The following is a 26,485-nucleotide window of genomic DNA, read 5'->3' on the forward strand; positions in this document are numbered from 1 at the left end:
CCCCCCCCTTTCAAAATCCTGGCTACGTCCCTGTAAAGAGCCATAATCAAGATTCAACTAGATACATATTTCTAATGTGTCCGGTATATTATATATTTATGAGTATATGGCTCTGACTCTATTAGTGCCATTCTACACCAGGATGTATTGTTTAATTGAGGCAGCATGATCTGTATTTTTATCACCTGTAATATGTTGCAACAGAGCAAATTAAATTGTGTGCACCGTCAGTTTAAAGGTTGATATATATAATTCTTGGAGCAAAACCCCTCGTTGACATATATAAAATGGTAACGATAATAATACAGATAGAAGTAAGTTTAATGGTACAGATAATAATAATAATAATAATGATAATAATAATAATAATAATAATAATAATAATAATATTAACAAAAATGAAAATAATAATAATAATAATAATGATGATGATGATGATAATAATAATAACAATAATAATAATAATAATAATAATAATGGTGATGATGATGATAATGATAATGATGATGATAATGATAATAATAATAATAATAATATTAATATTCATAATTTATACTTGGAACCCGTAAGCCGTTTATTCTAAAGGCCGATAATAACAAAAATGAAAATAATAATAATAATAATAATAATAATAATAATAATAATAATGATGATGATAATAATAATAATAATGATGATAATAATAATAATAATAAATAATAATAATAATAATTAATAATAATAATAATAATTAATAATAATAATAATAACAATATTAATAATAATAATAATAATAATAATAATGATGATGATAATAATTGGTAAAATTTCTGAGCCTGCGTAACAGCGATTTCTGTGCTGCTACATTAATTAGTTGGGTTTGACGTGTGAAATCAAACGTACCCTTTCTATACAAGTATTATAAAAGCACGTGAATCATAATAACCTTGCCTTTAGTGACACGGGAAGTTACTATGAAGTCCACAAATCGGTAAGTTTAAAAAACCCGTTTTATTTATGTAATACCCCTGATTAACAATAAGCACTCGAGTAATGTAAAAAATACGTAACATTATTGAAAAAAAAGTAAAAGAAAAAACATTACACACATCTAAATTCGAGCATAGTGCACTCCAAGTACCGTTTGGTTTCTTTATCAACTGAGCATACCTTAACTGATATTCGGGTAAGTTGTTTTCAAATAATTTTTTTAAACAAATAATTTATTAATTATCAAAAATTATAGATAAATAAATCTTCAAATCTCCTAAGGTTAGGTAAACGTATTAATTGGTAACGTAATGTGTAAATAGAATGTGCATGTATTACTATTGGTCTTAAGTTGTCATCTGGGCAGACTGTCAGTAATCCTACAACTTGTACCATTCGGTTTTTTTTCATATCTACAAAAATGTGTTTTATCCTTTTATTTATACACAACTCAAGGTATACTGTATGCTTCAAGTTTATTCACTCTATTTTTCATAAACTGAAATTATTTGGCATCTTAGGGTCTATCATGATGTGATGCTGGTTTTTTGTATTTAAGGGACCCGAGGGAGAACTCTATAGAACAGAGTAGATTCCAGGTAGATCATAAAACCTGAATTAATGAATTGGGGGCGAAGTAATTCGCTATATACAGACCAGTATATCACATGAGCAGCACCAGTGTTGAGTATAATAGATGGGAAGAAGTTAGGGATGGTTGGGTGAAGAGATTGATGCAGCGAGGTGCTGTTACAACAACGATACAAGATAAATTACAATGTAAAACCGGAGCTCAGCTCTAGTTTATTGACTAATGATGATTGGGTAAATCTCTTTATAATTAGCATACCGCCCAATTACTGTGCTTTAGACAGTGGTTTATATCATACCTCTATGGGAGACAGTTTTCTGTTCCTTTACCGCTATTGAACCTGTTAATGGTTGATCGGCCAGCTTGTGGTAGGACATTTATATTCCTTCTTGCTTAGAATAAGACACTACACAGAAGACACACCTAAACCACAATCACTTGGAAAGAATGTGTTAGTATAAACTGTACGCTTGTGTATAAACTATAATTTAACACCTTAAATTTGCTTTAGTATGATATTGATTATTAATCGTTAATATCAACTTTTTAACAAACAGGAGATGTTTAGCTAAATATATTCATTGGGTATTTTGGATCAATGGTACGGTAGTATTTATTTTAACATGTTTTTTTCATATTATTCTTTGTTATAAACAAGTTTAGAACGCCAACTCATATATTTGTGTTTGACATCCCATTTGCGTAAAAGGCTGAACAAATCGATTTTCCAGTGTCAACGATGAGGCACACACAACTGGTGCAGTATATTTTTCTGCTGCTCCTTTGTGCCAAAACGTTTTCGATACCTGCTTGCAATTATCGAATATGCAAATTTTATTCGATATCAAAAGACCATGTGCTGATAACTAACGATGACTTAATAATCATAGTTTCGTCACCGAATGCATTTCGATGTGCTTCATACTGTTGCAACCAGTCTAGTTGCAAATCCATAAACTATTATCCAGGACGCTGTGAGCTGTTGACAGTTCATGTAGAAGTACCATCTAAACTGGCCTTCAGTAACACGGGAAGTTACTATGAAGTCCACAAATCGGTAAGTTTAAAAAAAAAACTCGTTTTATTTATGTAATACCCCTGATTAACAATAAGCACTCGAGTAATGTAAAAAATACGTAACATTATTGAAAAAAAAAGTAAAATAAAAAACATTACACACATCTAAATTCGAGCATAGTGCACTCCAAGTACCGTTTGGTTTCTTTATCAACTGAGCATACCTCCGACAATGAGGTTATATATTAATCGCTGTTTAGGGGAAAAGGTCAAAGAACAAAGTCAAACCACATAAATTTGAAGATGATTTTAATATTACCTCTAGAGCAAAAAAAAAAAAATTTATAAATAAAAAGTAATGGAATCGTGTCGAGTAACAGTTGTGTGGTGTTAATTTAGTTGTGAGTGTCTTAATGTTAAGTCCTTAAAAAAACAAACAAATAAAACAAAAACCCGAAAATTGCTTTAGCTAAAATTGTTTGAAATATCCAAGGTTTAAATTCCATGATTTGTGTATTCTTTCTATTTTTTGTGAAGAGTGGTGTCTGCAATAATACAAATAATCTTCAGATATCGAATGATTCAACAACGGAAACACCAGGGTACACTGGAAATTCCTACAGTGATTGCATTAATAGTTCTTACTCAGAACCCGTAGATATCCCACCTTTTACAGGTAATAAATTAGTTATGAAAAGAAACATAATATGGTTATTTTTTTCAATTATTATTTGTATATATTAATAACATAAAATTCTAATTAATTGATTTAATTAATCAATTTATGCTGATTGAAATTTTAATATTAATTGTAAATAATAAATAATTAAATTTTTTTTGTAATTTTTCTCTAATGGTAATTGCTGGTTTTATATTTCTGTATTTTTCTTCATTGATTTTATGTAAGCTCTTCATTTCAACCTTGAATTGTATTTTGAGCCTTTTTATACCTGAATAAATAAATAAATAAAAAATAAATAAATTATTTTGTATTACTTCTATTGTTGAAGTTCATTCTTATTATCGAATCGATTACATTTATATTTTGCATGATACCATACTTTCAAATTCATACTGTATGTAGTAAAATCTATAAAATAAACAAATAAAACAATTAAAACATTGCGCCTGCCGATGGTCGTTACTGGTCGTCGAATCTATCTAAAAAACAATTGTGCTGTAGATTGTTACGTGGGCATATCAACTGGTGTTGTACCAAAATCATCATTTAGTGCTTCATCGTTTCAAGAACTTGCACACTTTAGTCAACTTGGGTGCAAGCAAGCTGTTGATATAGGGGGCTGGTTTGCAAGTGGCGTAAACGATTGGATACTGGTAGGCTGTTGTTGCAGTTACATTTTTTTAGTTTGTCTTTATGCTATTATTCGCCTTTGTCTTGCTTTCATTTTAACATTGGCCTAAGTATACTCTGAATCTTCATCTTCGTGTTTAACTTCATGTTCGTCGTTTCTATCACGCTCGTCTCTATTATTTGGTTTATCTTTTCCTTTTTCATTTTATTATAGGCCTATGTAAAAAAAAAACCCAGTTGTCCTTAAGTGTAGGAGTTTATAGTTAGAGGGAGACCTGTATTAATTTGATCGAAGACATTCTCAAATACCACCAACGTTTATAAATTGCAGTACAAAAGCCCGGGATGTAAAATGGCCTGGTGGTGAAAAGCTGGGGTGGGGGTGGGGTGGGGACTGAATATTTCTTGTGGGAAAAGGTCGGATGGCAACGGGCCAGGTGGCTACTGACTTTAAACCTATTTCTAGCAGTGCATGTAAATTACCTATGACCGGGACACAGTACATGGACAGCCAATAATCAAACGACCAACCGACCGACCGACCGATCGACCGACTGATTAATCGACCGACCAACCAATCACTCAATCGACCGACCAACCAATTAATGGATTGATCGAACGATCAATCAGTCAATCTCAAACCAGAAAGCTGTCATGATTAAACAATCAATTATTAGTTATTTGCGTCAATCAATAAAACAGGCCTATTTATCTACAATTTCTAACGTCCAAATTGTAAACTTGGATCGGATACCGTGCTAGAATATAATATACAGCACTACTAATCATTCATTCATTTACACCTTAAACATTACAAAAAGGACGGTTTAAATTTTGCAAGGTTAAAAGACTGCACAATTTTACATGAAAGATCAAGCCAATAATTAGGACCAGTTATTCTGTAGAAGGGGATATATAAAGATGAAGAGCCACATTGTTTGATTTTAATCTATATTATACTATATTATATTACATTATATTAATAGGCATTATAAATTAAACTTCTATTTTGAATTATCTTTATGTAAGTCAATTTAATATCTTTAAGACTTGTTATGAGGATTATTATTGTTATTATTATTATTATTATTATTATTATTATTATTATTATTATACTTATAATGGTCACATTATTAAGAAGACACAACAATAATTGTTACTTAACCAATATCCTGAGGCGCGTGGAACGGAGAGAGTAGAGAAAACAGTAGAACTTATACATACTGTTTGTGGTGCTGAACTAATAATAATAATTCAAATAATAAAACATTAAATAGTTAAACCGTTATTAAATTTTTAATTATTGGTCATGTTGTAACTTCAGCCGTTGTCTTTCAAACCATTTAAATTATCGTAGCAAAAAGTATAAAAACTAACTTGTGTTTTTAATGAAAGTTAATCACTTGTAAATTATAAATGCTTGAAAATGTGTAGTTCAATGGTTTGATTGAATGTGTGTGGAATGGGAATTGAATATATGGCGTAGACCTATGTTTAAGAAAAAAATACAAAGTATAGGCCTATGTAGGCCTAAAAAAAAACAAAGGTTACTTTGTATTTGGTCACGGAGGGCTATATCTGAGGATTTTTCAAATGAAAGATAGGGGGTAGCTAAAAAAGTACTTGCTATTCAGTGAATTGTATGCTTTTAAATGTAGTAAAAGGATCAGATATCTTAATAATTATTTGCCAGTAAAACCATCCCCATGAAGGTAGCCCTAACAGCGTGCCGTTTGGTGGGTTTTGCTAACAAGCCTGTATTCTTTGGTCAAATAGTCCCTTTTTGTATTCACACCAAGTTTATAGGCGTTGAAATCGACTAGCATTTAAACTTCCAAAATATACTACAGTACCGAACATTTTAAATCATGTGAAATCATATTTACTATATATCTCTTTATTATGTTTTACTCATCAATATACTAGGTAGCATTTACTCTTCCTGTTATCAATTATTGGTTGTTGTTTGATAATAATTATCTTGTAAAACTTATAAAAATATATTTAAAAGAATAAACGCATGAAAATGAAAATTATGTTTATATGTTTCAACTGATCACCTACATGAGCTAAAATATATAATCATGCTGGCGAACTGTTTTTGTTTATAGACACAGTTTTGTCTGAATCATGCATACATGATCAATAACGAGGTCACCGACAAAAACAAACCATAATAAATTTAACTGATGTCAATAAAAATTTTATAGGCTTAATAGTAGTTGATGTTGTCAATAACCATGATAATTCTATTTATTATGAAGTATTTTAACTAGCTCTACCATAGAAAAAACATTTTATGACAAAGTTAATGTCTTCTCAATGGTTCTACTGTGCTCTTTAAATAGCTTATTATTCTCTAATTTAGACTAAATTTATGGTTGAAGGCGCAAGTCATACTAGTCACAAGTTCATATTTTTGTATATATACCAAAGAGTATAAATATCTATTTATACTCTTTGTATATACCCATGCGCAAGTTGTGGATGTATGGAATCCTTACTCTAATTTGAGTAACAGAACCAAGTAATTTTTGAACGCTATAATTATTAAAATAGATATTCATATATGTTGGATTTGGAATTAGGATAACACAGAAATATAATGACATAGTAATTTTTTTTAAAATTATGATTGCTATTTTGGTCGTGTTCCAGGTAGACTTAACAGCGCCCTTTATTGTATATGGAATTATAACGCAAGGCGGTGCTTGTTCTTCGACTGTCGATTGTTCAGATATCACACATGACGGCAGCAGCGGCTACATGTATTATATAACCTCTTTTAGAGTCGAATGGACAATTGACCTTTTATCATCCTGGTCAAGTTTTCTAAATCCTTCAAACAATTCACAGGTATTAAAACTCCGTTATATAAAATTATACCGTTCAATCGAAATGCATCTGTAATAATATCATTTAAGGTGTTAACCGATAAAACTCTTTAAAAACCGTGATGACTAATGATGATGGAATTGCTGATGATTAGGTTGATTAAACGGTCGTAATTATAATTATTATGATATAGATTCGTTTTTATGACTATTCTGCTGCTAATAATAATAATAATCAGGATGATATGAAGAAGATTATGATAACGATGGTTGTTATGATTATGGTTTTCTTAAGGAAGTCAGATCTTCTACTATGATGATGACTATTGCAATACAGAGAAAAACACCTGACATACCGAATTCAACGATAAAATAATTATTGAATATAGAGTACCTTGAATTATGGCCTATTTGAATTTCGAGTAACTGTATATAATTTAAAATATATACCGTATCATATGTTTTTTGTAAAGCTATTAAATTACATTTTCTTTTTTCTGGTTTTGTTTTTATATTCCAGGTATTTGCAGGAAATATTGACAATACCACACCTTTAATAAATTGGTTCGCTAATCAAGAAATTGCAGTATATGTAAAAGTAACGATCAACACATTTTCAAATAGCCCTGCTCTGCGTTTTGAGCTGTTGAACTGCTCATCGGGAGATGATTCCGTGACTGATGCTCTACAGGTTGATGGTAGTGTTAACAGCGAAGACACTGATGTTCATGATGACAATAATAATAATGACTATAATGATGATGATGATGATGATGATGATGATGAAGATGACAATCATGGCAACGACAATGACAGTGATACTGAAGGTTATGACAATGACGATGCTAACGACGATGACAACGGCGTTCACAACGAAAATGATGATGAAGTAAATCAAGATGACGACAATGACGAAAACAATGAAGATAGCGATGGTGACAACGATGGTAGCGACGAAAGTAACAATGACGACGATGATTATTAAAGCGATAAAGGTAACGATGACGACGATGATGATAGCGATGAAGACGACAATGACGACGATAATGATGATAGCAATAAAGGTAAAGATGACAACGATGATGATAGTGAAGAAGGTAACTATGACGAGGACGACGATAATGATGATAGCGAAGAAGGTAACGATGACGACGACGTTGATGATAACCATGAAGGTAACGATGACGATGACAATAGCGATGAAGGTAATGATGATGAAGATGATGATGATAGCGATGAACGTACCAATAACGACGACGACGACGACGTTGATTATGACAGCGATGGAGCTTACGATGACGACGGTGAGGACGATAGCTGTGAAAGTAACGACGATGATGATAGCGATGAAGGTAAATATGACGACGACGATGATGATGATAATGATGATGATGATGATAGCGATTAAGGTAACAATGATGACAATGATTATGGTAGCGATGAAGGTAACGATGACGATGATAGCGAAGAAGGTTCCGACGACGACGACGATGATGATGATAGCGATGAAGGTAACGATGACGACGATGATGACGATAGTGATGAGAGTGACGATTATGATTATAGCAACGATGAGGATGATGATTAATGTTAAGAATACTAGATATGAAGATTATATTCATGAACATAAGTGTATGTCGTTTAAGATTGTAAAATGACAAGGATTACGTTTGGAAATAAAAATAGAAATATTTTTGTTTTGCTTTTTAAAGAATTAACTGCAGGATACATTATCTAATAAACTAAAAAGGCAATTACAGATTTAAAAAATTCCTTACCTAATATTGTATTGGGATAAATGACATAGGCCTACTATGATTTTTTAGGAAGTATTCTAATTTGTGGCTACTGTGTTGTTTAAAAACATTACTTGTAAATCATCATTATTCCTGATGATGCTTAAATAAAAGCCATGGCAATTTTTAGAGTGACATTCTTACTATTACTTGTAAACAAAAAAATGATAGGCTCAATAACCGTCAAATGCATTATAAACAAAATGTTGGTCATGATTTGGATTCACTAAAGCCTGTCTGTAATAATATGTGTCACATTGTGTAATAACCAAAATCATCTATTAATTTAATTTAAAAAAAATCAAAACATCAAGCAGACTTCTAAACCCTCAAAGAGTAGTGGATGCTGAAATAGTCTGGTTTTAATTAAATCCATGCAATTGAGAATTATTATTTGCTTTATAAACTTTGTAAAAAAATATAGTTGTTGAGGATGCCTTGCCGGGCTGAAAAAGCCTCTACATATTATGCCAGAGTTCTCTTTCTGTTTCTGGATTCCAGCTCTGCATTTTCAATACTATACAGCCTCACTTATTAGTTGATAAATTGAAAGCTATATAATTATGTTAACCATAGATTGAATTTCTGGATTTCTGGCTTTTTACATGAGAGATCTCAAGCTGTAAAATTTAATAACAAGACTTTCAGTAAACCTGTGCAATGCAGGCGCTTTTCTGGTGTGTGTTCTTTTCCCCATTCCTGCTTAGAATATATTAAAGTGATTTTCATGTGAAATACAGACGATACGTGTCTTATTAGACTTAGACTGGACACGATGCGATATGGCATATCACAGTTAATCACAGAGTATATATGATTTGGGACGTTTGCACTCTTATTGGGCATATTACAAAGTTCACAATTGTCTTACGAATAATTTCCATGTAAACATGTCTAACTCCCACTGTAATTATTAAGAAAATGTCTAAACACATGTTTATCAACACAGTGGCCTTATATTTTATTTCTTCTTTACCCTGGGTAACCTTTCAATGCAAACGCATTGTTATTTTCCAGGGCCCAGCGACCTATTAATAGCTCATAAGTTAGTCTCAATGGTAAGATTGTTAACACCTTTAGGAATGAGTTTAGTAAGAGCTGATGTTGAACAGTTTTTGCCACTTAATTCATTCGAGATATTTGACTTTTTACGATAATACTTTTCTTTTGCAATGGCGAGTAATTTAGCGGCTTCTGTCTGTCCACTTTCTGCCACCATCTGTGCAAGAAACCCGTCCCTTTTCTGAAGCAATACGAATGGCTCATCAAATTCAACACATTTTCCTTGTTCAAGAATCTAAGAAAGTAGAAAATACCAACAGATAACGTTTTTATTCCAATATCAGGCTATATAGTCAGCAGTCATGCTTTAAATTGGAAGTCTCGAATTTTGGTAGACTAGCTTGTACAGTAACTACTTTACTTTTGTCACTACTCTCGTCTGTCCACAACAGGGTTTGATGGACCAGCACACTGCAGTAACGCCATACTCGTCTCAAAAGATGCACTGGGTTTTTTAAAGTGCACTTAAGCCAATTGTGCACACTGGGCCTAAGGTTTATAGTTCTTATCAAATAACATTTGTTCCACCACCAGACCCATAGGCGAGCGTCCGCTCCAACCAGAGCTAATATTATGCGTTTAAGTTGTTGCGACTATGCTACATCCGCTCAATCATACGAGAAATAATATCGCGTAAAAATAACAGTTAATTTGATTATATTTTTATTTTTGACATCGAAAGGTGTCTATAACTACTAATACTTAGTAATAAAAGAATGCATTTACCAGAATACGATCCGAGTCCATAATTGTTTTCAGCCTATGTGCAATTGTTAAAACGGTGCAATGTTTAAACCTCTGACGAATTTTTGCCTGGATAAGGGTATCAGTTCTATTAAAATGAACAAATAAATTGCCTAATATATTTTTGGACATAACAAATTCAATACTAAAACAAACATATTCAACTCCCATTACTTGGTTAGGCCTACTATATTATAATATAAATATACACAGATTAACAAAGTTGTAATGCATATATTAACTTTGACTTTCAAAATAGTCCTACTTGATAAAAAGTACCAACTGTTACATTAAGTATTCATAATTAGCCTAATTATGATCAGTTTTAGTTACTTGTATTCTAAAATTTATATATTAATTTTAAGATGTAACGCAAAAAAAGGCTGTAAAAATTTAAAATTGATAAATGAATTATTATTAAGTGAACACACAAAATGTCTAATACCCATTTAGCTAACTGAGCTGCTTCACTAAATTTTTCGTTACAAAATTAAAAACATTAAAATAAAATGTCATACTTGATGTCCACATTAGCAGTAGCTTCATCTACAATCAAAATACGAGCATTCCGGAGCATGGCTCGTGCTAAACATAAAAGTTGTCGTTCACCAACGCTAAAATTGGTTCCGCCTTCTAAAACTGCTGCTTCTAATTTATCAGGAAACTCTAAACATTTTGATTTAAGTTGAACCTAAAAGAGCAAAAAAAAAAAAAATAAATAAATAAATAAAGAAAAAGTAAAAAAAATTAAACTGAATGAAAGATTGCATAAATCTTATTCAGCACATTGTGCTTACATGGTTTCTTGTTATTTTGACAAGATTCTATTTCTTTTGCTGTATTTAAACTATTTGAAAAATAGTAATACATAGTATGTTAAAATATATCATATTACACAAGAATATACAAAGGCTTATGATATTGTTGGAAAAAAAACCACATAGTTTTGTTTATGTACACTTTGTGTAACACACCAAATTCATGGTTGTAATAACAGACTTAATTGAGAGGGATTTTTCGGATAAAATATTATAAAATAGTGTGATTCTTTAGCGAGAAATTTCAAGTACTTTATTTTCAGCCTGTGAGCCATCATCTTCCAAAGAAGAATAAAGATTATCATTTTTCTGCAAAAAAACACTTTAGCCAATATTACAAGATAGTCATCTTTTTATTGCAAAGCATATCTGTTATTTTGTATTTTCAGTGTAATTACTGTCAAATTGAAGATTGCTTTTAAGTCTAGCAACGTAAATAATTAATATAGATATATTTTTGCTTTAAAGTTTGGTAGTTTATATATTAAATTTGTTTAACTGATAAATGATATTGAATTTATGATAGTACCTGACAGTTTACAAGGTGCAATATAAATATAAAATTTGTATTCAATTAAGGACATTTTAACAAAATAACATTCTCTTGGCAATAAGGATTCAAACCTCTTCTAGTGCTTTCCACAGATCCAAGTCATTGTGATCTCCAAAAGGGTCTAGATTTCTGCGAAGAGATCCACTAAATAATACTGGCTCCTAAATCAAGAAAAAGGTATTGCTAACTTGTTCAATAGAATAGAAAAATTTTACAGAAATTTAATGCAGTGAATGTTATAATAAAGAGATCTTTACAAGGGCTAGACATGCACGTCTCTGTTTCATTTGTAGTATAAACAGATCTCGTTAGATATATTTTAAGAGATCAATAAGGCATAAACTAACCATTTTGATTAAAAAATATCTATTTCAGAATAAAAAATTAAGTAATAATAATAATAATAATAATAATAGCAATAACAATAATAATAATTATAACAACAATAATAATAACAATAATAACAAAATCAACAACAATAACAATATTAATTGTAATAATAATAATAATAATAATAATAATAGAATAGGGAAATAATACAGGAATTTAATGCAGTGAATGTTATAGTAAAGAGATCTTTACAAGGGCTAGACATGCACGTCTCTGTTTCCTTTGTAGTATAAACAGATCTCGTTAGATTTATTTTAAGAGATCAATTAGGCATAAACTAATCATTTTTATTTAAAAATACCTATTTCAGAATAAAAAAATTAAGTAATAATAATAATAATAGCAATAATAATAATAATAATAATAATAATAATAAAATAATAATAATAATAATAATAATAATTATAACAACAATAATAATAACATCAACAACAATAACAATATTAATAGTGATAATGATACTAATAATACTAATAATAATAATAATGTATAAATTAGTTCATACTAATGTGTCAATTCTATTTGTCAGCGATAGAGACCTTTCTTATATATTTCTGTTATTATCTGGTGCAGACACACCACGGACAGAGAAAAAATGGGACGCAAATCGTGTAGTGAAGTAATTTGTAAAAGTAATCTACAAAAAAAATAAATAAATAAATAAAATAAAATAAAAAAATTGTAATTGGATTCACATATTATAATTTAACAAAAATATCTTCCCCATTCTCTAAGGGCAAGAAACAACCGGTGATAAGTTTGTTACTCCGATGAGTAGTGGTCGACGATGCATTTGGACCTTTCGTAAACCTGCCGTGCCAATTCTGAGCCGCCCTATAGAGGTGCGTAGTAGTAATCATCTGAGGGTTTTCATTATTTCTTTTAAAGGTTGTTTTTCCTGTTGTAAAATATCACAATATCAGTTTTCGCATATTTTATAGAACTTTTATAGAAAAGTTAGTCAAATTCGAAAACCCCTCCCTCGAATGATTACATTCCTTTTTCACAAACTCGATCGCGTTTACGAAGACGCAAAATTCTAGCGTAAGTGTAGAAACTACTTAATTTTTGGCACGGCGGCTCAGAGTTGGCAAAGGTGGTTTACGAAAGGGTTCTTGACACTAGACTAACCACTCCCACTTTTGTTCGTACTTTTGGTAGCATCTATCAGTATTCACAATGAAGATTTTTGATTAAACATTAAATAGGACTACCTGCGGTATTACTGAAATACTTTTTCGAAGGTCATGTAGTCCAAGGTTACTGGTTAGGACCCCGTCAATAGTGACCTTTCCTGTTGGTTCAGCCAAGCGTAACAGAGCTGTCATCAAAGAACTTTTTCCAGCACCAGTTCTGCCGGCAACACCAACCTTTAAGAAAAATTATAAACGTACACTTACATGTGGCTGTAGGGCTTGCTGGTTCGGGAATTTTTCACACAATTTTATGAATAAATGTGAGGTATGAGGAAATAAAATGGCTTTGTTTTATAATTACTTACCTTCTCTTGAGCCTGAATGCAGCAGGAGAGCTCTTTCAATACGGTTGGTCCTCCATTGAAATAACATAGCGATACATTTTCAAATGATATGAAACCATATCTAGGCCAATCTGAAGTAGGTTTAAAGTCATACTCAAGCGGAGCCTCAGATTCAATATCAGTGTACTCAAGAACACGCTCTGTTGATGTCATCTAAAGAAGATTAGACAACTTCCATTAAAACGAAAACAATTCCAAGGACAGTCAATTAATCAGTCAATTAAGTTAATATAACATAATATATAAAATACAAACATAAAAAATATATACAAACAATCAAAAAATGAACAATCGTGTACATGTACTGTTGCACAATGTTAGTTGTATAATAAGTCCGCATCTATATATTATTGTAAATTTTCACGAATTGCAGTCACAATAGTGTTTAAGTACACATTTTCGTGTTGTGTATTAATGCATAATACAATATTTGAACTAGTACTATTGAGAAGAGAAAGCTCATTAGAATGATTTGCTTACCAAATTCTCCATCTCAGCGCTCTGTCTGACACCCCATTGGAAGTCAATCATCAAACTTAATGCATAACTCAAAGACAAACCGACAGATCCTGAATTAATACTCTCAGAAACTGAAACCAAATCAAACCTTGTCTTACTCAAGACCCTCTGTATAAATATGCCTATGTACTGAGTAGTGCAAGCATGATGTTTGTAGAAAAAAGAAGTAAAACCTTTTTAAAATGTATTACAGCATTAATACATAGTTTTAAAACTAGGATAATACAGTAAATATTTTAATGTGTGGTCACCGTTAAATAAGTGTTTAAAAAAATGGAACAAAATATAAATATTTTTATTATTTTACTATTATATGATTAAATGATATTATTTATTACCTAACGTATAATCTTTTCCCAGGACTTCATTATAAAATATCAAAACAATACTAGTAAACATCTAAATATCATTGTACTTATCCTTCTTTTTGATCAAATTGAATTTTAAAACTAATATGATAAAAAAAGTAGTTGTTTTGACAATTGCAGACTTATTGTTGTGGCAATTGTTTACAAAAATTGTATAGTGCAACTTGGTAGGTAGGCCTATTTATCTTTTATCAATAATATCAGTGTGTCGATAATTATTTAGCATGTACACAATTCTAATAAGAACCATCGTGTAATAATACTCTTACCGTCGGACCGAATGATAGAGCCATATGTCACAACTACAATAAACACTAACGACAACCAGTCGAGCCAGAAACCAAAATATGTCGAGGTGGTTAGAAACATGTACCAGGCTTGTGTATGTGTGTCCTGGTAGCCCTCAAATTGATCAATAAATGGTCGTTGTACTTGGAATGCTCTCACTGTACTAATACCTTGTAGGGTTGCTGATAAGTGTGAAAATACTGGACTACGAGCTATAAAAAATTTAAAATCATACATTTATACTAAAATAATTTATGTAATTTTAAAATGAAATGCATGCATTTAAGACTTAGAATTAAGGAATTAACAATGAGGCTATTATTTAAAAATAATATGATGGTTGATATAACAAAAAATGTGTAAATTTACGTATTTTATTTTGAAAATTGTGATACATTTGAATTTTAGCATCTTCAGTAATTCAATTATATTATATTCAGTTTTAATATTTTATTATATTTTTTTAATTATGTATATGCTGACTGTATTATTTTATGTATTGTTCTGATTAAATATTTGGCAATGCTTGCGAATCTTTATTCATGACAAATCCGAATTAGAAAATCTAACCGTAAAATGTTCATCTTTTGTCTATAACGAGATAAATGATAAAATTAAGTGTTCATGTGCATTGAAAATGTTATAATTATTAATTTAATTTAAACTTACCTATTCCTTCAATACGTTTCACATCACGCGAGGTACTTAAGTAATACATTCGTACAAGAATGAAAATGAAACCAATTGGTACAACAAAAATGAATACAACAGGGTTGAATATTGATATTGTGATAATAATTCCAAAAACCCTCAATGCAATCTAAAAAAAACAACGTTCGAGTACATAAGTTTTAGTGAAAGTATTTTGTTTTATGTCTTTATTATGAATGTCAATCATAACTAATATGATCAGACACAAAATGATAAGCTCCACAATATTTAGCATCCTGTAATTGTTTCTTACCTGCACAATTTCTGCCACTGTAATTGGTAGAAGGTCATCCATGAATCCAATATCTCTGGCAAATCTATTTAGAATTCGACCTTGAGATCAATAATATAATTACAACCATAATGTATCAAAGAAACACCATATTTTTGTTAAATCATACTACAGTACTATAATGTATCAATCATACATCTTGCTCACACAGTACGGTGCTCACATCTATAACCATTTCACAAACATTCCATCCTCATAATTTCTTTTTGCATCACCGGCATCATGAATAATGCTTTGCCAGTGGCAGTGGACTCGAAAAAAAGGTCCAATCCATTTTTTGACGGCCACAATTTTCATTGAACATTTATATGTTGTTGTGGCTCTATGATTAATATAAAAATGATTAAGCAAGCAAGCACCACATTTCTTAAACAAACCATAGCCTGTTTAAACTCTTTAACACGTGCTCCGCGAGCCGGCTAGTCCGAGCAAATAGTAAATTGGTAATGTAATATTATTATTATGTTTTCTTCCCATTGCAAGGCCATCAGTTATCACTGACTACATTTATACAGTTTTCTTCAAATTGATGTAAAGGAGAATGCTAGATAAGACAATCACATAATCTTTCTATATGGAGATTTCGATAACGATCACAAATACATTGACAACTTTTCTGAGGAACACCGTTTAAATTAATTGGTACTGTCTTTATTTTGATTTAACTTTCTTTTTTAAATTTACTTCAATTCTAAGAGGTGTAATAATTACCAATTGGATTTGTGTCGAAGAATCTGATTGGTGCATGTACAATTGCATGAAACATCTGATTATGCAAATTCTTGGAAGCGTCAGTAGCAAGTATAAAAGTCATGAATGATCTAAGAAAACTTGTCACAAATAAAACAGCAATCAAACCACAAAATATGTAGATATACCAATTTGAATCTATCATGTACATAGTCATTGAATCATCTGTCTGCAAAAAATTAAACCCAATTGATTAACATTTTAGAGGAAATAATATTTACACTCATGAAATTAAACAATACATATATAGGCCTATTTTTAATATCTAATATATATATATAATGCATATTTATGTTATACAATTTTATTGCAAGATATTTTTGGCAGAACCACTCATCTCAGACGTTATGAGATGATGTAAGCCTACATGTTTAAAATTATGTCTAAAGATTTTTTAAAACGGCTACAATCTTATTATTTACAAATGAGACATACGTGTGGCTTCATCGACTACAAAGCGCGGATATGAACAGATATACATATGTAATTATCATTAACGAAATATTATTCTACAGTTATTAATAAAATGCTGAGGTGTAGAAGATAAGGATTGAACACAGTCACCACAATGGGTATTCTTGGGTATTGCTGCTAAAGTCCTACAAGACGACAGTGTTAAAACATATCCAACCACGTGCGTTTGTGGGACAACACGTATGAATGTGAGACGCGCGCGTATTCCTAGCGCTGTTCTGATTGGCCTTGTTAAGTTTGATTGACTCTTCGGAAAGGTCTATTATTAGATGATTTAGCAAACGAAATATATAATATAATGTCATGCTTGCTTACAGAATTCGAAAAATCAATGTCTTGTGTTGTTTCTTCTTTGTATACCCAATATGACAACCACCAATCTGATCCATTATAAACGGTCTGAAAGAGGGTATAATTTAACATATTTATTACAAAAAATTTCATTTATTTTCAATTATTCATACATGAGGTAGCTTAAAACACAAGAGGTAGAAAACTTAAAGAGATACTGTTTCTTCTTCCTCTGCAGGTTCCGTACACTATATAGAAAAATATATACTTCAAAACACAAATTACATCGTTTAACAAAACAATTATATTTAAAGGTGAAACACAGTCTAACATTTCTTCTACGTTTCTCATTAAAGATTTTTTCCTGCTTAGTATATGTTTTTAACAATTATGACAATTGAAGCGCAAAGATGCATCAAACGAACATGCTATAATAATATGTGCCACAATGTTGCTATTATTAGGCCTACCGTCTGTGTTGAGCAATTAAATTAAGAAAAATTCATGTTGTCTAAACTATAATGATAAACTGTTTAGTTTTAGCATTAGAATCTATATTAACTATCATTGAGTATGACATTTTAGAATTAAGGCGTGTTTATATAAAGAGTTCTAAACAGACTTGAGCAGAATATGCGCATATATACTTCAAAACACAAATTACATTGTTTAACAAAACAGTTATATTTAAAGGTGAAACGCAGTCTAATATTTCTTCTACGTTTCTCATTAATAATTTTTTCCTGCTTAGTACCGTATATGTTTTTAACAATTATGACAATTGAAGCGCAAAGATGCATTGTTGGCATCAAACGAACATACTATATGTGCCACAATGTTGCTATTTATATAGGCCTACCGTTTGTGTTGAGCAATTAAATTAAGAAAAGTTCATGTTGTCTAAACTATAGTGATAAACTGTTTTAGCATTAGAATCTATATTAACTATCATTGAGTATGACATTTTAGCATTAAGGCGTGTTTATATAAAGTATTCTAAACAGACTTGAGCAGAATATGCCCATTCTAAAAGTCGGTTGAAATTGAAATGAGGAAGAGTTTAAGAAACACTGAACTTCGTGAAGTGCCGATGTGCTATTAATATACATTGTGGTATTGTTTCAAATACCTATGTAAGTAGATACTATGCTTCGTTAGATTAAACCCTGCAGATGAAACACACGGACAACGGTGATGGAATTCAACCAGGGATGAGGGTCAGAAAATATCGTTATTTCAGTGCACAACAAGTGACTATGAACTAGCTAATAGCTGATTTAATCATAGTGCAACTATTTGTTCTATTGGTTCTTACCATAGAATTCTTTGATTTCAATGAACGCTGAGAACTAAAAATTGACTCCGCCATTAAACCACAAGTTGAATCATGAATAGAGCTACTAATTGTATCATCACCTATTGTTTCGCGTTTTTTAAGGAAGACGTTAAAATCAATCCCAGAAGACCGCAGTTCATCGTATGTGCCATATCCAGCTACCTGACCCTGAACATTAAAAACAAGTTTTGATTTGCATATATTGACCTTTAAGATACTGTCAATGAATCAAAGATAGTGATGGTATGTTTGGAGTACATGGACATGTAACATCGATGTGCTAGCCATCATTCCCATCGTTTGTAGTTTTTTTTTTCTAATAGTTTCATGTAAAATGGATTTACTTGACCTGGAGATAACAATATATAATACAATCTGCTAACCATATAGTCGTGTAATCATCTGTGTCAGTTTTAGTTGATAGGCCTACATGGCCTCTAATATTACAGTTAATAATAATATTAATAATATTCGGCCTAGTATTAAGAAAAATATGATTAATCATAATAGTTGAAGAATGACGACTACAGCGACGACGGTGACAGTGACAATCATGACGAATATGAAAACAACCACAATAACAATACTATCATTGACATCGTCACCGTCATCATCGTCATCATCGTCATCATCATCATCATCATCATCATCACCACCATCATCATCATCATCATCATCATCATCATCATCATCATCATCATCATCATCATATCATCATCATATCCTCAACATTATCATCATCATTATTATTAATATCAGTTTTATTATTTACTCTATCAACCTTCCAAAAATAAAACGAATAGGAAAGACAGATAAGTAAAGCTAATAGGCTACCTGATTGAAAATGGTAAAAATAACACTTACGTCTTTCATAACAAGTACCTTGTCAACACTTTCCAAGTACTGAAGTTGATGAGTTACTAATATACAAGGTTTATCCTTCAAACCCTTTCTAATACACCTGCAACAAGATAATCTGAAATTAATAACTCTCAGCCTGTGACACCATATGTACTGAAATACTAGTAGCCCGCCGTCGATCCGCCAAACAAGGGTTGGCATCATGAGCCTAGGTGGCAAACCAATCAATCGGACGAGTATGCACGCCGTCGGGACCGCTTCCAGTTCGCCGGCTAGAATTTGATACGCAGTCGATCCGCTCGAGTCGACCAAACGACTCGGTCGAACAGTCCGCTCGAGTTGTCTCTGTTGCAGCCGGCTGCATCTTTCAATCAGCACCAAATTCAAGAGGACTGCGATACATATAACATTGTCAATTTGTGAACATTCAAAATAAATCGGTAGCGTAGTTTTAGATTTACTATATTATATTTCAACTATTAAGCTAAATCCTCTGCATAGGTAGATGTGGGAAAAAACTAACCAATTCACTATGCCTGAAAACATACAACTCGACTTGTGCACATCAACGACAAGAACCTCTACATTAAAAATGAAGAAAGTAAACTTACACATCAAACAAATGCCGCCCAACTTGAGTGTCAACCGCACTTAAGGGGTCATCAAGAAGATAAAGTTCCATATCATTGTAAACTGCTCTTGCAAGGCCAATTCTTGCCCTTTGACCTCCACTAAGGGTAACTCCACGCTCCCCAACTAGTGTTAGATCTTTCTTTGGTAAATGTTTTAAGTCCTGTCAACAGAATTTATATCATTATGCAGCTAAAAATTATAACACTACTATTTTCAGAAATATCATTCTTTATTCAGAAACAAAAGAATGGATACACAAGATTAACAAACGCCTACCATAATTCTAAACAAATTTAACAATCAACAAATACAACAAAAAATGATCAATTCTAGAGATACCAGGATGAGCAAAAGTTAAAAAACTGTATCGTAAGACGAGCATGTCCAAACTAGAATTTACAAATGTTCATTAATTCAGCAAAAACATACCAGTAACAATAAAAATAAAAAATAATAATTTTAATTATACAAACATATACAACTGGGTGAAACTCTTTCCGCTACGATAGATCGATTTGCAATTTGAAATTATAGGGCCTACTTTTAATTCTACTTGGCCTACACCAGCGTTTTCCGCAAGACTGCGCATCAGCAGGCCCGTACGCAGCATTTTTATTGGGGTGGGTGCGAATTTGTAGAGAGTGGACCAAAATGGCAAGTAGGGTGGGGGGCGCTTAGGGGGAAACCCTGCTGGGATCAGGGGGACGGAGCTGAAGCATTTTTTTTTTATAATTTAAGGTCTTATTTAAGCGATTTCTGAAGACCTGCATGTATTAAACGGTTTTCAGTGGAGGATCCCAAAATTTGAAGAAGGAGCCAGGGAGGAGGGACTTTCAAAAATGGTGGAGATACCACCTCAGGGAAGAAAATCTATGATTATGGCACCTCAAAATGGCCGGAAATCGCACTCTCATACAATTTGAATATCATTTGTTTTTTCATTTTTTTCCTTTTGAAAAATTTAGAGGGGACGGAACACGTGGGCCTCCTTGAATCCGCCATTGTCAGTGGCGGATCTAGGAATTCGATATAAAGGGGGCAAGAAAACGACTTTCACGGGTTGAGGGTCTATATCTCCTCAGCCCCACCATGGTTAAGCTGAGGTAAGAAAATGTATGGCTATGTCACCTCTAGATGGCCAGATGTGGCACTTTCAAACTTAAATTTAAATAAATTTCTTTTCATTTAAAAAAAATTGACAATTACGGGGGAGGGGCACCACCACTTGGGGTAGTGCAGCATAGTCTAGAAGCACGAATACATTATTGAAAATGAAACCATCACATTCCTTTATCGCTGCTGCTGCTGTGCATGGACGTTAGCTTTAGGAATTCGAAATAGAGGGGGCAAGGAAAGGACTTTCACAAATTGAGGGTCTGAATCTGCGCCTGCTGCAGTCCATGAAATAGCCAGGATTTTTAAAAACATTGCGGGACAAAATTAGCATGTACTCTCTTTACGCGTAAATTCGAATAATGTGGACCCACTTTCTTAAAACTGGCATTTCATCAAAAAATTAAAAAAAATCTGGACCAATTTTTCTTAAATTTGACCCATTTTACGCAATTAAGAGAAATCTGGACCAACTTTTCAAAAAGTGGACTCATTTTGTGCATAAATCAGCAAAATTTAGACCCATTTTTAATTTCGAGATTACAAGACCTTGCTTTTGTAGTTCTGTTTCCATGGTTTACTTTTAGATTTGGGTGGGGTAACCCCTAAATTATAACGCGCTTATGGCTTTTTTGAAGCACACAGTGATGGATAGGACCACGAAACAATTCTTAGCTCTACTCATTCTATTTATGACCTACGTTATATCATCTTGCTCATTTTCAAATCACCCGGGAAAATTACCCATGGATTGCATTTTTGTCTTTATTGAAATGTTTTCATTGAACTTTTATTATGTTTTTAGTATTTTTTTCATTATTTTGTTTTTCTTCACGGGCCAAATTAAATTGCCTCACGGGCTAAATTTGGCCCTCGGGCCGCCTATTAGGAACCAGGGTATAGAATTTATAGATTAGTGAAAATATTCCTCTAAATGCTTTTTATATTTTATGAAATTAAAACAACGCAAAAACAGTTTTCCTATCAGCTTTTTCAGCTACAGAGGCATAGGTGCATGCCTTTATATGTGTAATTTTTGTCCAACATGAAAATACCCATATCTTAAGTTTCATTATTGACAAAAAAATAGATATAATTAACATTTGACAAATAATACAACCCCTTTTTGAGTCATCTAAAATGAAAAAAAAAAATACACACACACCCTTGTTCCTGCATTGCCACATCGAATAGCCTACCCAGTTAGATACACTAGCAATCATTTTCAACATACTCTAGAATCGTATTCACACATTTACTATTGTACTTACAGTTTTTAAAGCACAGGCTTCAATTACATGTTCAAACTGCTGTTTATTGTATGGTTTACCAAATAAAATGTTGTCTCTGATCGTGCCTGAGAGCACCCACGGAAGCTGGGATGCATAGGCTAGCCTACCAGATAAATTCACCTTTCCTGTCATGTAAGGTACCTCACCCAAGATTGCCATCAACAAAGAAGTCTACAAAAAAGTACACATCATTATTAACTTTTTTCTCATTATAGCTTAACTTTCATATATGAATAAAAACGATTAAACGCGCAAAGGTGTGCATGTGTACTCACTGCAGATATCTCACAAGACGACTATAGCCTATCTTCATTTCGACTACTACTGTTTAATGAACTATATCATTTATGTTGGTCTAAATGTTCAAACATAGATTTATTTTGCTGCTCTCATTCTAAACAAAACATGTTGACATCGGTAAATCCTTCTGCTCTAAATCTGAAAATATTTCTTGTCAACAATTTACTATAAATTATGCCCATCGTATTACTAAAACAAATAAAATGCAACAATAAATTATGATTCATTGCACTTACAGCTGAAATTTATGCAGAAAACTATTATCAAAAACTTTCAAAAGGACATCATATTTGCACGGTGTTTACAAATTAACTTTTATTGATGGTAGTAATTTTTCTTACATTAAATGTATATTTATATTGTGATTGACAAAAATATTGCAGTAATTTATTGTCCACAAGCGTAATATAATAGACATTTGCTTATGTTACCTTTCCACAGCCAACTGGTCCAACGACTGCCAGCAGCTCTCCAGATTTCACTTTAAAATTAATATTCTTCAGAACCAATCTCATTGACATTTCACTATTGGCCTAATAATGATTATAATTTAGAAAAATATTTTGTCAGATTTTGTTTAAATTCAAAGCATAAGAATAAAAATATTAACCACTAGTCTTTTGTTAAGGATTTTTTAGGTTTTCAATAGTACACATGAGCTAGTTGACACTGACGTACGCTTTTTATTTTAGTCCTAAGAAGATTTTGATCCAGTATTTTGCAACTGGAACCCTGAGTGGGATGTCAGATTCAATTTCGTGCCACTTTCGTATTTTAAATACACACAATTTTGTAAGAGGTAATGCATTTCTTGAATACCTCTTAAAAAACCGTAGAGTTCCTACTACAAGGTTGTTTTAATATGATGTTCTCTAATTAAAGCAATAAGATGCAAGCAAAGTAAGAATCGTTGCACTCTATAAGTTTCATAAACGATCCATGTATTTTTCTTTCGTATCTGAAATTAATCAGTGGCTATTTGGTTCTATTCATGACTATATCTCACCTGATCCCATGATGCTGATAGATCTTCAATTGTCACTTCTACATCTTGTGGCTTAGGTCGAGTGTTGATTCGTTGACCCCCAATAGCAGCTTGCTGAAGCTCTTCTAGCATTAAAAATGTCTAAAGGAAACCACATAAATCGTTCCAGAATTATAAACAAATCTTAAAGGAGAGACAAGCTCTATCTTTGATAGTATACAAATGTCGCATTATACTAACGCTGCGGTTTGTTAATCTGGTAGTAGTTATTGATTATACACTGAACTACAGTAGAGATCATGTGTTTAAATTTCACAAATGCTCTATTTTTTAAAGTTTAGTGCAAGTTTTGCGATAAATATTTCATTCATTGGTGCAATGTGCAATATATCTTTCAACCAATTCACCCAGTAACACCTATTACTAATTTACAAGCGCACATAAGCGTAAGCAGTATTTAATTCATTGATTATTAATTGAATTGGTGTCCTAATGCATGCATTGTATAAAGAACAATCTTACAATTTTACTAAATATAAAACAGAATTATATCAACAAAAATATAATTAATCAACTATTAAAATAATCTTAATAAAAAATAACGGAAGCATAATAGCTGAATTACAGTAAGTCTACTTAAATTAAAAATGTATATATGTTGTTCAATGTAAATGTTATTTTTTATTTGATAAAACAAGTTTAAATGTGTGTATCTTAAGTACGATGTAATAATGATTAAAAATAACACACTATCTTTTTACAGAATGTAATAATATCTAGAGAAAAATGTGATTAAACTAATAGTCTTTTATGTTATAATTGAAGTGCAATACATGTTACTTCTTGTGCTTCTTTTTAATCTTCACATTTTGGTAATTGCAAATGTCTTGTAAGCTATCGAAATAACACACAAGCTACTTAAATATATATAAGTGTTTAAATGGTAACGTTTATTCCACTTCAGTCGCCTACATGCATTTATATTCTACAGTAAAATTGATAAATAATTGCATATTTGAAAACTCACCCTTATTCTACGAAAGGAAACAAAACTTTCTGTTGTCATCATGATGCCATATGGGAAAAATAAAACCAACGACTGTCGTAGAACATTATATAATGGCATCGCCAGGTACACTTTACTTGCTGTTAGTGTGTTACCAGTAAGCGAATATACAGCGAAGGTGGCAAAACTAACCAGGGTGGTGGTCACAAAGAATAATGCTATAATCGAACCGCGAAGCAGCGAGCTCTTACGAATTTCTCCGATTTCACGCCTGAAATTTTGAAAACAAGACTGATAACAAATCAATATACCAAAAAGGGTAAACCATTCATTTAAATAGATACATACATAATGGTTGTAGAAATTGTTGTTAAATGTACATATTTTGTGTTCATACGTTAAAATGTTCCATAATGAAAATGAAAAAAAATGTTTGGCGATAATGGGCACACAAGAGTGGCCGAAAGTGCAGTGCTACAAAAAGATGCAACACCGCGTATAATAACCCCAAAATTGGGAACAAGGGTGTTATAATGCAAGATTGGCGACCAAAACCTGCCTACCTGACACATTTTTATACTCTGCATATCCAGTATGTTTTTTGGTCCGCGCGAAACGCTGACCCAGAGCCTTACTGTTGTTCTTGCTGTTGTTGTTGTTGTTTTAGTTCTTGTTACCAGAACATTTGGTACACATTTTTTTGTACACATAAACTAGAGGTGATTTCCAACAAACGTTCATCGCCCTTTTTTAAGTTGAACCCCAGGGTTCCCCCTACACCTACAAAACAAAACAGGGGTTTCAAACTTTCAAAACGTCCAGCGCCACCAGTTTTGAAGGGACGTGCGGGAAATTTTATGGTAAGCGTTATATGGGCACCAGTTCCGTCAGGTCATGAATAATTAATACCATCGTCATGAATTATTCATGATAGTCTGGGTTCCAGGCCCTAATTTTAGGTTACTCACTCTTTATTGCACTTAGTGCGCGCCATACATAATTTAATTGGCGTCCCATACTCGATTTCTTTTTTTTCGAATTAGGGCATGGGCAAACGATTCATGCGTACGATTTCCCACATCAAATTTGATGTGAGATATCGTATGCATGACTGATTTTGTAAATCACGTGACTGGCTAACTTTATGCATATTAATCAATCTTGGTAAACTTTCAAAATTGAAGATGCGGATGTCTCGACTCTCGACTAGAACAAGAACCAGCTCCCTTTTTGCTACCTATACTTGAATTAAAACAGTTTAGTATAGTTCTGGCCTGCTGAGAACGACATGGACTGATAACCGTAGGCTATAGGAACCTTGCTCACCGCTAGCTGCTACACAGATTTAGGCCTTTAGGGTAGAATATTGTTAAAAAGGTAGGCCTCNNNAAATACGCCAAGCCTCTACTAGTCTAGGCTAGGCCTACTCCTGACTCCAGACGAGGCCTGATCCATCCTCCTGGAAAGTTTTGTTGTATTTGTATGGTATGCCATCTAGTCTAAGCTTAATTGTTTTGCCATTGCCAAAATTAGTCTTACTAGGGTCTATTCTAAATATTTTAGGCCCGTTTTATTAGGGAGGACTATTTAAATTTAGTCATGCCTAACTAGTCGACGCGAGTGACTCAGTTTCGTGGCT

General features: G+C 32.3%; 3 protein-coding genes across 3 annotated transcripts in view; 2 read left to right on the forward strand and 1 right to left on the reverse strand.

Annotated features, from left to right (window-relative positions):
• Positions 1-2,106: 2,106 nt before the first annotated feature.
• LOC117103817 (uncharacterized protein DDB_G0283357-like) lies at positions 2,107-8,711 on the forward strand. The gene is made up of 5 exons (XM_033244445.1): positions 2,107-2,618; positions 3,116-3,254; positions 3,762-3,913; positions 6,549-6,746; positions 7,245-8,711. The coding sequence occupies exons 1-5, from the start codon at positions 2,301-2,303 to the stop codon at positions 7,707-7,709; spliced, it is 1,272 nt and encodes a 423-aa protein (XP_033100336.1). The 5' UTR covers positions 2,107-2,300; the 3' UTR covers positions 7,710-8,711.
• On the forward strand, positions 7,726-8,312 carry LOC117103506 (prostatic spermine-binding protein-like). The gene is made up of 3 exons (XM_033244064.1): positions 7,726-7,788; positions 7,836-8,076; positions 8,170-8,312. The coding sequence occupies exons 1-3, from the start codon at positions 7,726-7,728 to the stop codon at positions 8,310-8,312; spliced, it is 447 nt and encodes a 148-aa protein (XP_033099955.1).
• Positions 8,712-8,857: 146 nt separating the features above from the next.
• The window catches only part of LOC117103512 (multidrug resistance-associated protein 4-like), a 22,472-nt gene continuing 4,844 nt past the window's right edge, over positions 8,858-26,485 (reverse strand). Inside the window, exons 5-24 of the mRNA XM_033244079.1 lie at positions 24,868-25,117; positions 23,862-23,981; positions 23,287-23,388; positions 22,535-22,726; positions 20,129-20,310; positions 19,521-19,617; positions 18,636-18,824; positions 17,539-17,568; positions 17,345-17,428; positions 16,517-16,724; positions 15,767-15,846; positions 15,472-15,622; positions 14,784-15,014; positions 14,108-14,217; positions 13,589-13,780; positions 13,302-13,457; positions 11,769-11,858; positions 10,845-11,017; positions 10,309-10,414; positions 8,858-9,817 (exon numbers count right to left, since the gene is read on the reverse strand). Coding sequence (XP_033099970.1) covers positions 9,560-9,817; positions 10,309-10,414; positions 10,845-11,017; positions 11,769-11,858; positions 13,302-13,457; positions 13,589-13,780; positions 14,108-14,217; positions 14,784-15,014; positions 15,472-15,622; positions 15,767-15,846; positions 16,517-16,724; positions 17,345-17,428; positions 17,539-17,568; positions 18,636-18,824; positions 19,521-19,617; positions 20,129-20,310; positions 22,535-22,726; positions 23,287-23,388; positions 23,862-23,981; positions 24,868-25,117 — 3,001 coding nt within the window. The 3' untranslated portion in view covers positions 8,858-9,559. The remainder of the gene's footprint in view (positions 9,818-10,308; positions 10,415-10,844; positions 11,018-11,768; positions 11,859-13,301; positions 13,458-13,588; positions 13,781-14,107; positions 14,218-14,783; positions 15,015-15,471; positions 15,623-15,766; positions 15,847-16,516; positions 16,725-17,344; positions 17,429-17,538; positions 17,569-18,635; positions 18,825-19,520; positions 19,618-20,128; positions 20,311-22,534; positions 22,727-23,286; positions 23,389-23,861; positions 23,982-24,867; positions 25,118-26,485) is intronic.

Source organism: Anneissia japonica, unplaced genomic scaffold (genome assembly GCF_011630105.1).
Source record: "Anneissia japonica isolate Jap-2015-1 unplaced genomic scaffold, ASM1163010v1 scaffold1065_len1792383_cov172, whole genome shotgun sequence".
Classification (NCBI taxonomy): Eukaryota; Metazoa; Echinodermata; class Crinoidea; order Comatulida; family Comatulidae; genus Anneissia; species Anneissia japonica.